Source organism: Apodemus sylvaticus, chromosome 6 (genome assembly GCF_947179515.1).
Source record: "Apodemus sylvaticus chromosome 6, mApoSyl1.1, whole genome shotgun sequence".
Classification (NCBI taxonomy): domain Eukaryota; kingdom Metazoa; phylum Chordata; class Mammalia; order Rodentia; family Muridae; genus Apodemus; species Apodemus sylvaticus.
In genome coordinates, this window is record NC_067477.1 from 115,525,586 (window position 1) to 115,538,376 (window position 12,791).

Here is a 12,791-nt window from a genome sequence, read left to right on the forward strand (position 1 = left end):
CAAGACAGACCCATTCATTACCCGGTGCTGAGACCTCAACAGGGCTCACGGTCTGAGGGAAGCGCTCCGAGACGTGGGTGTTGTGAGGACACACTCCTGAAGAAGCGCTGGTCCCATGTGCTTCTGCCACCATCCAGACCATGTGCCGGTCTGCCAGCCTAGGAGTGCGCATGTGCGCACCCATCACACCAGGAAGACCTGTGACCCACTCACTCTGTTCCCACATCTGCTCTCACCAATCCAACTTTTCCCAACTGAGCCTCTCTGTGAGTCATATCCTCCCTCAGCCATGAGAAGGAGGTGATTGGCTGGGCATGCCAGGGCTTTGTGACCCGCTGGCACATCCTCTGTCTCTGCACCCCTCAGAGCCCTCCATCCCTACTGGCACACATTACCTCCATGCATCCCCAGAAAAGCATGGGTGTATGAGCCAGACGGGGCCAGGGTAGCAATTTTGCAGTGTTTGCAGACAGGTGATTTCAGCCCCCTGGGCCTGAGCAGGAAGGGCTAGCCCAGAGACAATGGGCATAGCCCCAAGTCAGGAGTGGAGCTATTTTGGCAGGATCCACAGAATTCTCTCTTCTCTGGTCTCACGGCCTCTGTTCGAGTTTTCCTTCAAGGTAGGATGCCATCTGAAAACAGACATACAGAGCTGGGCCTGAGGGTGCACACCTTAATCCCAGTGCTTGGGAGGCAGAGAGGCAGGTGAATCTCTGTGAGTTCAAAGCCAGCCTGATATACGTAGTGAGTTCCAGGCCATCTGGGATTACATAGTGAGACTTTGTCTCAAAAACAGCGACAAAAGGCAGATATATGGGAAACTAGGAGTTGGGAATGGATCACGTCAGAGGTCCGGACAGTTATCCCCAGGCAGCAGGGCAGAGAACAGGACAGAGCTGTCTTCTAAACTACTGTTAGAATCTCTGAAAACTGACAACTGTGTGCTGGCTGCCTGCTCTGAAGCGGGGGCTCTTGGGTTCTTGTCTTTCCAGTAATCCCTGCGTTACTTAGCAAATATTGAGCACCAGGCTTTGTCTGTGCTCTGTGCTTTGTACATACCTATTCACGCTTAGCCCTCACCAGCTCCCTCCAGTGGAACCAACACTGCGCATTTCATAAATACAGAAAAATGGGGCCTGAAGTAGGACATGGAAGAATCAGGACTGGAGCCCAGGGGCTCTGACTAGACATCCAGGCTCTTTCAAAATCAGAATTGTTGGAGCAGACATGGTGCCATGTCAGTACCAAACTGTGGGGATAGAAACTGTGTGTAGTTTGTAGCTCCACTGAGAGACTGAGGGCTGGGACCTGCAGAGAATTTTCCAGAACCATCCAGAACAAGGCTGAATGTGGGAGAAATCCCCAGAGATTAGAAACGACTGGAGCCCTGGATTGTCTTTGAGACATATGTAGAAGGTATATATCCATTACCTGATTTTGAAACAGCCAAAATGAAATGTAGTTAGGATAGTGGTAAGGCTATGAAAGATTAGATTACGAGATTTCAGAGTTATTTAGACACAGTGCCTTTGTGACTTAGAAATGGAGCTGCTGGCGTGAGAGATGCCACGGGAGTCCCTGAGAAGGAGCTGGGGGTCTATAGAAACCCTTCTTTAAAAGAATTATTTATTTGGAGGTGGGGCGCACACATGGGCATGCGCACACTACAGCTCATCTGTGGAAGTCAGAGGACAACTTAGAGTCTGTTCTTTTCCTGCCACCGTGTAGACAATCAAACTCAGGTTATCCGGCGTGGCAGCCACTTTACCTGCTGAACTACCTCACCAGCCCTCTAGTAACCCCTTCTGACCACCAGATATCAGGGGTTGCTCTTGGTGGCCATTTGGGGGCTTCAGCCAACAAAATAATTAGATGCTCCAGTCAGAGCTGTGGGCACTGTCTCCTTGCCTGTGACAGCCCCAGACTGAGGACTCTGGCTCAGGCAATGATCTAGCACTAAGTCACTGATTATGCCTCCTAGTGGTCTTTCTGACTCTAGACCTAGTAGCAGGAGTCAAGGCCCTGAATGAAAAGCAGGTTTTCCCCAAGACCACGTGTTGACCTAGAGTCCCTAGCTAACCTGGAAGGAAATGTGCCGTAACCCAATCAGGAGATATTTCTCCTGAAAGTCACCTTGTGACAAGAATGGCGATAGAGAGATGAGGACAAAGTTCAAGAGCCTGAGGTTGTGGCCCCTGGAGGTTGCTGACTGTCCTTTCCTGGAAGAAAAAGAGCTCTTTGTAGAAATGTGTATCATTCCGAGTTTCTGCAGTCTGCGACTCTGCTGCCTTCAGGGCTGCTGTTCTAGTGGGAACCAAATGCTTGAACCAGTGTTAGACACCTCTGCCCAGCACCTGGCTGCTGGGCCTAAGTCAGTCCTCAACTTAAAAGGCCATCATCGTAGCTGGTGTGCTTACCATGTGGCTTTAGGAGAAGCTCTGCTCAGCCCAGAATGTGTGACCCTTGCCGAGGCCACTCCGGCTGACCTGGCTCCAAGGTGTCAGGCATCCTGCTCCACCTGCTTCCACGTCTGGGTGGAAATTGGCTTTCTTTAGAGGAAAAGAGGCTCAGATTCATTCCCCCCCCCCCCACACACACATCTCTTTTTCTCTGAGGCAGCTCAAGGACCTGAGTGCCACCTGCTGGCATATCTGTTTCCATGCACAGGGCGAGAAAAAATAAAGGGCACTGGTCCTCCCAGCCTAACAGGGGTACAAAGGCTGGATTGGTCATGTTGCTGTGGGAGGTGTGGTGGAAGATCCTCATGGCACCCAGCAGACGAGCCCTCCTGAACTGGGACGCACCTGGCCAGGACAAAGAGCAGACACCTGCAAGAGCCAGTCTGCCTCTGGCTCTGGCTGCTCTGCCACAAGAGGCTGCTTACTCAGCCCTTAAAGGGACTGACTGTTCTGTTTCTTTGTTTTATCAGTTCTCTTCTGACAAGCTCTGTTGCCCCCTGAGGACCCTGTATTCATATTCCTGACAAGTGTGGGAAATGCTCCCCTAACATTGGACACAGATAGTGTGGGAGATATCTGACCAGGCTGCAGAGACCTGGGCATTTCTCAAGTAGCTGTATAGTTCTTGGTCACTTCTGGGAGTGAGTGTGCCCTAAACTTCAGGGAAACTAGGAGGAGGGACTAACACTTTCCCTCAAGAGAGGTGGTAAAAAGAAGATAGATAGATGGATGGATGGATAGATAGATATAGATAGATAGATAGATAGATAGATAGATAGATAGATAGATCCCAATATCCCGGCCTTTGCTATTGCTAAAATGAGAGTCGTGGTACCTCAGAGTCACCTGGGCTTAAAAAATGTGGGGTGGATAGATGGATAGACGGATGGAGAGATGGATAGACGGATGGATGGATAGATAGATAGATGAATGGATGGATGGATAGATGGATGGATGGATAGAGGGATGGACAGATGGGTGGATGGATGGATGGATGGATGGATGGATGGACAGATGGATGGATGGATGGATGGATGGGTGGGTGGATGGAGGGATGGAGGGATGGATAGAGATGGATGGATGAATGGATGGATGGATGGATGGATGGACAGATGGATGGGTGGATGGATGGATGGATGGATGGAGATAGGGACAGAGATGGCTAGCTTGTATATATCACACAAACACACACAGGCACAGGCACATGCGCATACATGCTTGGTGTCTCCTAGTGAGGAGCCCTGGAATGCATGGAATGGACCTCACCCTTCAGCAGATCTGGTTCCACGGAAGTTCAGGAAGGCTGCCCTCAGGCTAGAAGATTCTTTAAGGTCGCAGGCTGAGGAACAGGGTGTAGAGCCATTGCCCCTGTCTGTCTTGAATGATCAGCCTTTGAAAGTCTTACCTATTATACCGAATAAAATCCCTAATTTGAGTGAGGAGTTGCCTGGGCAAAATTAAAAGGTGAACCACCCCAGAAGCGCCAACCCTTTTGGGCCTCTCAGAGTGTCAGTGGACTTAGAACCATCCTTCCCCATGAGCCCAGAGACAAAACAGTCCCAGGCACCTCCTGAAGAAACGAGTCACACGTAAGAAAGTCTCACTCTGGACAGCGACCAGAGTAGCTTATACCCACTACACCCAGCCCAGCAGAGCACACAGGCCTGTCAGAATCTGCCAGCTCATACTAGGTCCGTTCAGTTCACCTCTCTCTGAACTGTATGCCTCTCTCTTGACTTCCTGTAGCACTTGTGGTTTTGTGGGCATTTGGTTCAGCCATGTACGCTTATCGCCCCATAAAATGGTAAACTCATTGAGCACGGGCAGGTTTCTAAGCCTCACAGTTCAGGTAATGAATAGACACAAAATGCGACCTTTGACTCCTTCCCTTTCAGCCTCTTGAAAAGCTTAGTGTCTGACAGTGCCATTTGCTGCCCCTGCTGTTGCTTCAGGGACTCCCTCAGAAACGCCAGTCTTCACTGCTCCCTCCCATCGTCAGAACCATTACTGCTCACCAAGAACTAGTGTGGAGCCCACAGGCGAATCACACAGCCCGGCCACTGAGGAGCTCAGCCAAGTGGAAGGAACGGGCACCCTGACAGCTTTGTGAGAGCAAGGGTGTCATGTAAGCTTCTAAGACAGCTCTCTGTAGAGGTCGCTGACACCAGACAGGTGGAGCTGGGGACCCAAGCCAGAAAGTGACAGAAGACAATGAGAAAGGGTGTGAGGTGTCACTCAACCCTTCAGTAACTTTCCTATGTGACAGTCCTGGAGCCCCCATGCTTCCTAGCACCTCCTGACAAGGGAGGGAGGTGGATACGTAACATCTCAGTGGTGAGCTTGGGGGTCAGGTACAGGGCAGCTGGCTCAAACACCGTCAAAATTATCCTGGGAAACTCTGAAGTTGCCAGGTCCTTGATCTTTAGAAAATCCCAAGATAACAATTTTTTGTTTTTCTTGGCTTCTGGGCCCTGCCTGAGCTCCCTTTCCCCAGACGAAGAACAGGGATTATTTTTAAAAGGAGGAAGAACTAGGAATAAATAACAGTATTTTTTTTTAAGATTTTTATGCCAAAAAAACCCAAAAACCATTCAAGTTAAAAGTGAGGTCCTGTTAGGTAGCAATGCTTAGGGTGAAGGATAGTGCCTGAGGGCAGCTCGCCCAGACAGTGCGGGGCTGAGCCAGCTCTGCTGCGCAGTTTGTCACACCTGCCTGGCCTAGAGTATCTTGAGCAAAGTCAGATTCGGATTCAGCAGGTCTAGCGAGAGAAGAGTGTGTCTCCAGGTTTAATGTGCAGCATCTGCATGAAGGAAGGCGATGCTGGGTCATGTGCTACCACATCTGGAGTTTTATGTAGTGCTGCAGATAGAACCCAGGGCTTCATGTGTTCATGTGTGCTAGGCAAACACTTCCAACCGAGCTACGTCTCTAGCTCTGGGAAATATGTTAGTGGGATCCCCTTTCTACCACTTGTGCTCATGAGCAGAGTCTCTCCAACCTCACACTCACTCAGTTCTGCCAGTGAGGAGCCAGAGGCAGCTCTTTCTTCCTCACCCTGTCTCTAGCAGTCTGTTCTCAATCCACTGCCCATCCACTGCTCCAAAGGTTCAGCCCAGCACTGGCGCCAGACCTTGCATATTACTACAGATCAAGTTGTGGTTGGCTGTGTGGGAGATGACAATGCTGCCTACAGGGTACTAGGATAAGGACAATGTAGTCTTCCTTCACTAAGACACTGCACATTAAACCCAGAAAAATAGCTGTTCCCTCCGTTCTTAGTGGTGACAAAGCACAGCTGATGCCGGCCTCTGTGGGAGGGTAGGTAGCCAGCGCTCATGTCTGTCTCCTGGAGGTGGGCCAATGCCTCTCCTCAGCATCAGCTATATGAGTGGAGGAATATTTTGGCCCAATATTGGGGGAAAAAAACTTCAGAATTCCCAAGTGATCTGTGCAAAACATCCTAGCCTTTAAATATTAAGCACTAATTCACAGGTGTTTCCAACATTTCCACTACCAAACAGTTCAAGTTTGTGAGGCAAGTACATTCCAGAGCGCCCTTACTACTGCTGGCTTGGAGCTGGAGTGCAGGTGTCCTGGTCTGTGTTAGATAAATTCCAGAGTATTGGAATGGGTTTGGGAGATGGGCCGGAAGGCTTCGTGGGAAGCTCCCGGTAGCTGTGGCTACCAGAAACTACGAGGGAGCCGGAGGAAGGAAAGAAAGGCCCTGCCACAGAGGAGGCAGAGCTGAGAAGTGAGGGGCACAGGACGATGCAGGCAGAAGGCAGAGCTGAGGAGTGAGGATGACCTCACAGGTCTCTAATGAGAGTGATTTGGAGCTGCTGGTTATAGTCTCTGCAATATACGTGCTGAAGGATGTTTTATGAGACAGTTCTGGAAAAAAAAAGTAATTTAGTTGCCTTTGGGTCATCCAGCAGACCACGAGCCATGGGAATAGGGAGTGTAAAGAGCAGAGACACCAAGGTTGGCTGGCTTTAGAACACAAATCTGGCCAGATTACTGTCTGATTAAAATCTCCCAGTGACTTCACATTGACTAAATAGAATTTCACCAGGGTAAGCAAAACTCTTCCCTGCTAATCTCATTGCATCATGCCTCAACACAGAAACCTATGCCCCAGGGCTTAGCAACTCAGGGTTCTCGAGATGAGCTCTTCTCTTGCCAGTTGTTGGGCTGCTGGGCCCTTCACTCCGCTCTTTGGCCTCAACTCTTCTTAGGTGCCAGTCTCTCTGCTCTGAAACCTTCGAGGCCTTGCCAAAGAGATCGCATTTTTCCCATCCTTGAACATCATGTAGTCTGGACTGCCCACTCATGCTGAGATCTGCCTGTCTCCTGAAGCAGAAACTTTAGTTAACTTTGCTCTTAGAGCATGCCCAGGTGCCATAGACCACCAGCTGCTGGTGCCTGCCTGGGTATCATAGATGCTGGTGAAACGTCTAAGGAATGAACTTGAGCCCTTTCACTATGCGAATGGCAAGACTGCTATAAGGGGATTGCTTCCATGTCCCCAGGGGCCATCCCACTCCAAGTCCTCAAGCTGACATCACCTCTGTTCTTTCTTTGCAGCTGGGGTATGGCCGTCAATGTGTACTCCACTTCTGTGACCAGTGAGAATCTGAGTCGCCATGATATGCTTGCATGGGTCAATGACTCTCTGCACCTCAATTATACCAAGATCGAACAGCTCTGTTCAGGTATCAGGCTGCAACAGGGAGTGGCCCAGGGGAGAGGAGAGAGAGGCTCGTGTGGCTTGTAGTCAACAGGAAGAGGCCAAGCCATGATCCTTACACTACTTAAAGCTGAATTCATGGAACAGAGGCTGGAGAAATGGAGAGGAGGTGGGGCCTTCCTGGGTGGCCAGAGCCAGGACAAACAGGAGTTAACAACATGGGGTCCCATGAAGCCACTGTGGGTCCCAGCTCTCTGTTCTTCTCTGCTGTAGCCCTGGTGGGTGTCAGTTTTCCCATCCAGACAGACATCTGCCATCAGTGTCTGTCAGTGTTTGGAATGGGACTGGCACATGGTTTGGATCACTAAGCAGTCATTTGGGGGATGGGCATTAGCTCAGTGGTAAAGTACCTGCTCCATATTTTCAGGGCCCTGGGTTTAATCCTTAGCATCACCAAAAGGTAAATATATAAACATTAATCATATCATGTAAAGGCAAGGGGAATCTAATCATATCTAATATCACGGTTGGGCTGGCCCTAACTCTAGGACCAGGCTTTGGAAAGTGGACCAGCAGGAGACCAGGGTGGTAGCTGTGCCTTCATCAGCTCTGCGTCTTCACAGGGGCAGCCTACTGCCAGTTCATGGACATGCTCTTCCCGGGCTGTGTGCACTTGAGGAAGGTCAAGTTCCAGGCCAAACTAGAACACGAATACATCCACAACTTCAAGGTGCTGCAAGCAGCTTTCAAGAAGATGGGTGTTGACAAAGTAGGTGTCTGTACCCTTGGGGTCCATGAGGAGCTGTGTTTCCCTGGGGAAGAAGATGACCCACCAGCCAGCCAGGGTGACAAGGGCTCCTCGGTTCATTCTGTCACATGTCTTTCTACCCCTGACATCCCAGAGGGAATGCTATCCACCCAGATCAAATACAGTAAATACACTTAACCCCTAATGTCCCACTGCAGCAACACTCCCTTTCCCTTCTCTGTGGACCTGCCCCACTCCAGGTGGCGAGGTTGTATATGTTACTCTTGGTACACATCAGCTTACTATCCTGCCTGTGTGCATTCTGAGCCTCCAGGGCACATACAGAGGACGTCACCTCCCACACAGTATTTTTCCTATGCTTGCAGGAAAGGAATGTCCCTGAGTCCCTGGTGGGGCCGCCAGCCTGCTTGTCTGCTTCGGTGACATGGGAGGGGGTGCAGATGGAGAAAGTACCCGATGCCGATGCTGAGGCAGGGGCTGGCTCCGTTGTGCTCACAGCGGAAGGCAGTCCCCCCAGCAGGTGGCTAAAATGGTCTGCTTATGTGGTCTATTTCAGATCATTCCTGTAGAGAAATTAGTGAAAGGAAAATTCCAAGATAATTTTGAGTTTATTCAGTGGTTTAAGAAATTCTTTGATGCAAACTACGACGGAAAGGATTACAACCCTCTGCTGGCGCGGCAGGGCCAGGACGCAGCGCCACCTCCTAACCCAGGTGATCAGATCTTCAACAAATCCAAGAAACTCATTGGCACAGCAGGTAACATGCCCAAGCTGGTGGAGGGAGTTTGGGGGGCTGGGCCGGCAGGGCTATCCAGCCAGGAGTGCCCCCCGGGCCACCGGCCCAGCCCTGCCAGCCTGGAGGAGACTGTTATCACGGAGTTCAGATGACATCGCCTGCTGCTTACCTAGATGGGGAATCCCATTTGGGGGTGAGAGGGTGTCAAAAGCTGTTCTCAGCAGAGAGCCACCTGCACCAGTCATGGTAGCAGCTTGCTGAGCCGCAGGACACTGTTGAATAACATGAGCTAGCTTGTTTGCCTCAAGCTGGACGGGGCATGGCTCCTCCCTCCAGATCCACTGGACCGCACGCCTGGAGCCAGTGCCCAAGCCCCTTGTGTCTGCCTGCCCACTGGATACCACAAGCAGGAGTTTGCCAAGCTTGATCCTGCCTTCCTCTATTCCAAAAGCTGGTATCTTGCTGGGTTGCTAGGAGCAATCAAAGAAGCAGTAAGGTCTGCGGTGACAGCAAGGATGTGGCTAGGAAGAAGGGAGCAGCCCCACCAGCATCTGACCCGTCATAGCAGAGCCACCTCCTCTGTTTGCGCTGCTGTCCTGCCTGGGCCTGTCCCCACTGAACTGCTTGCTTTGCATTAGAAGCAGCCGCTGTCTAGGGAAGTGCAATCGCTAAAGAGCAAGTAGCCAGAGCATGCAGGCTGCGCTCGCTCAGGAGCCTGAGTCCTCCTCCACTGTGGAAGATACCGGTCCAGCCCAGCAGAGGGAAACAGAGCCCAAACTGAGAGATAGCTGGTGGGGTGGGCTGAGTTTCACTGAGGGTGGCTTTGGCTTCTGCTAGGACAGACTGCATCAACTGCTCTCCTGGGTCTCATCTGTCAGTACAGAAGGCCCTGAACCCTCCCGCTCCACTTCATCAAATTCACCATCCCAGTGTCTGCACCCTTCCCTCAGGCTAGCTTTCTTCCGGTCTTGGTAGTCCCTTAGCTTCCTGTGGCACTTACACTCCCAGGCTTGCCAGAGGGGCTGTATGTACAGTGGCTGTAGTGTCGCGTGTGGCCACCGCTGGAGGCCTCCATGTAGATGCTCTTCCTGAGGGAGAGGGCCTGCCTGTTGCATGATCCTCACACCGGCTGCCATATGCTGTGTCACTTCATCTGACTCTTGTCCTCTGGACAGTTCCGCAGAGGACGTCCCCCACAGGCCCCAAGAACATGCAGACCTCTGGACGGCTCAGCAACGTGGCTCCACCCTGCATCCTCCGGAAGAATCCCCCCTCAGCCCGAAATGGTGGCCACGAGGCCGATGCCCAGATCCTTGAGCTCAACCAGCAGGTAAGTAGCATGGGAAAGGGCAGTTGACATGGGGACAAGAGTATGGCAGGGACATCTGGCATCAACATTTCTTTGTGCCTGAGCAGCTGCTGGACTTGAAGCTGACCGTAGATGGGCTGGAGAAAGAACGAGATTTCTATTTCAGCAAATTGCGAGACATTGAGCTGATTTGCCAGGAACATGAAAGCGAGAACAGCCCTGTCATCTCGGGCATCATTGGCATCCTCTATGCCACAGAGGTGAGCCCCTCTTCACCTTCCTTCTAGCACTCGGCTGAGACTGGAGAGCAGGCTAGACCTCCTGAACCAGTGGCCACTCAGCCCTTGTTTCTAGGCTGAGTGTGAACCTGCTCCTTCACCTTGGCCAGCTGGCTTACCATCGCTCTCTTCCCCTCCAGGAGGGATTCGCACCCCCTGAGGATGATGAGATTGAAGAACACCAACAGGAAGACCAGGACGAGTACTGAGGGAGGCGCCAGCCCTGGCTGACTGCGGCTTCCCCGTCCACACCCACTCTGCCCACCCCACATTATAGTCCTTTCCTTTCAGCCAGTCAGCCAGCTGGGTGCTTTGTGTCAGTGCCACAGCATTAGGGAGCCGGGCGAGTGGGGCTCAGGGCGGTTGGGCAGAAGAGAGGACGAGGCCCTGTCTGGGTCCCCCAAGTGGCACTGGTCCAGGGGACGTCCAGGACCCCGTCCACTCCCCACTCTATTTATTTCCGTTGTCTCTATGCTGTGTTGGCCAACACTTTCCAGGGTGCCGCTATCACCCACAAGCCAGCCACCTGCTCCCTGACAGCCAGCAGCTGTATATTTGACAAAGTCATTGGTATATTTTTACTTACTGCATTGTCCTTGCACTTTACCTGTTCTTTCCCAGGGCTGACAGCAGGGCTTGGGGGAGTCTCTCTGGCCTGGCTCCCCTTCCCTAGAGCCGAGACTGGGGCAGAACTCACCAATTCTTATTTATTTTGTCTTCTGACTTCTCTCTCAGTAGTTGAGGGAAAGGCTGATCTGAGGAAGGGGAAGGGAAGCTGAAGAGGCAGTGCTGTGGGTCCAGGGATCAGGGAGAGAGAAGGGAGCATGCAAGGGGTAGGCATGACCTCCAGGCACTGGGCCCCACCAAGGCCCTGCCTCAGCACTGACCGAAGCCCAGCACTGCCCCAGGCTTCCTTTCCACTCCCTCCTACAGCCTAGTTACACCACACAGACTCTGCCTGGCCCCCATTGTCTGTCTGTCCCCCATTCTCCCACCTCCTCACCTTTGCCCCTTGGGCACCAGCCTGCATATGTGTTCACTTTTATTTAAATAAATTTGTGTGGTAAAAGTCCTTGCCATGTTTTCCTCGACTGACCTATAGCAAGGAATCAGAACACATCACCCTCTGTCCTAAGAGGACAGCCATTCAGCACAGCCTTATCAGCAGGCACGATCGAAAGCTAGGCTCTGACCTACACCCAAGTCCCAAGACTGGTGACTGTTTGTGAGGCAGGTCTTATGCTGATTTTTCTAGGAGATGTAAGATTGTCCCTGAAAATGGGATGATACCAACAGCCCAAAAAATGACTTGTTCAAGTTTGTCTTGGTGAGTAACAAGAGCTTATTAGGGATGAGTTACAGGCCAGTGGATGACTAAAACACCTCTCTACAGAGCCCCCTACTGAGCTGGTTTGTACAGCTCTGTGTCTAGGGCAGAACTGATGCAAACCTGGTGTTAAAGCCCCAGACTCGGGCAGCGTGGGCTGCAGACAAACTAGACATTGAGAAAACGGTTTATATGTACCCAGTCCTTGCCCTGGACTGCCCAGGAACAGAGCCAGTCCCTGCAAACGCTGTGCAGTTGAAGTCATGAATGGAGTAAAGGGAGGCTTGTCTTGCTGCAATCTGGTGCACCAAATGCTGGCTTACTGAAAGACAGTTGTAGGATTTGAACAGGAGGAGGATGAAGTCTGGATCTATGGCTGTAAGGAGGGCAGCCCAGAAGGGCTGTGGGGTGACTGGGGGAGGAGGAGATTCCTGGCCAAAGAAGGTTTTGTTGCAAATTCCTGGCCGGCCAGCAACCCTCTACCCGGCCAGAGCTCCTACATATCACAACAGCTGGGCTGCAAACAAGCCTGCAGCCCAGAAAACAGCCATGGCTACATGGTTTCTCTTTTCCTTTTTCTTATTATTTGTGCATATATGTGCATGTGTGTAACACATGTGTGCATGTGTGAAAACCAGAACAAGTACCCAAGCACTCAGTTTATACTCCAGCCCCCAAGTGGGTTGTTCTATAGAGCAAAATGTAATCAGAGGGATGTTGTCGTTGGTTATTTAATAGCTACTTGTTATTATGACCTGGCCAGTCACCCAATAATGGACCCAGAGTCTTATTAATTTAGCTCAATTATTGGGTGATTACCCCTCAACTCTTTCTACGCAAGACTGGCTGTTTCCCAGCTGCACTCTCCATGTGACTTGCTGTGTGAGTGTCACCCAGGCTCTTTCCACGTCACCAGCCTGTCCTCAGGGTGCACTTCTAGGCCTGGCTCATCCCATCTAATGGTGATCTCTTTAATTTGGGGGCTTGGCTTATACAACAAAGGCCAGTGCATGTGAGGATACACTCCTCTGGAGGGCAACCAGATCTTGAGGTTCGGTATTTAGCATTTGTGTGTGTGTGTGTGTGTGTGTGTGTGTGTGTGTGTGTGTGTACCAGCACCAGACACAACAGAGGCAGGAATCAAGTACACTCCCATGTCATCTCCACAACTCCACACTCCTGGTGTGGAACCAAGGTGTGGAAACCCAACAAATATCAAAAATGC

General features: G+C 51.4%; 1 protein-coding gene across 2 annotated transcripts in view; it reads left to right on the plus strand.

Moving 5' to 3' along the window:
- Mapre3 (microtubule associated protein RP/EB family member 3) overlaps positions 1 to 11,311 on the plus strand; it is a 46,439-nt gene extending 35,128 nt beyond the window's left edge. Inside the window, exons 2-7 of one of the 2 annotated variants that reach the window (XM_052186224.1) lie at positions 7,044 to 7,171; positions 7,770 to 7,915; positions 8,472 to 8,673; positions 9,828 to 9,982; positions 10,069 to 10,221; positions 10,380 to 11,311. In XM_052186224.1, coding sequence (XP_052042184.1) covers positions 7,051 to 7,171; positions 7,770 to 7,915; positions 8,472 to 8,673; positions 9,828 to 9,982; positions 10,069 to 10,221; positions 10,380 to 10,448 — 846 coding nt within the window. In that variant the 5' untranslated portion in view covers positions 7,044 to 7,050 and the 3' untranslated portion in view covers positions 10,449 to 11,311. The remainder of the gene's footprint in view (positions 1 to 7,043; positions 7,172 to 7,769; positions 7,916 to 8,471; positions 8,674 to 9,827; positions 9,983 to 10,068; positions 10,222 to 10,379) is intronic. The other variant, XM_052186225.1, reaches the window with a different exon arrangement.
- The last annotated feature ends 1,480 nt before the right edge of the window (positions 11,312 to 12,791 follow it).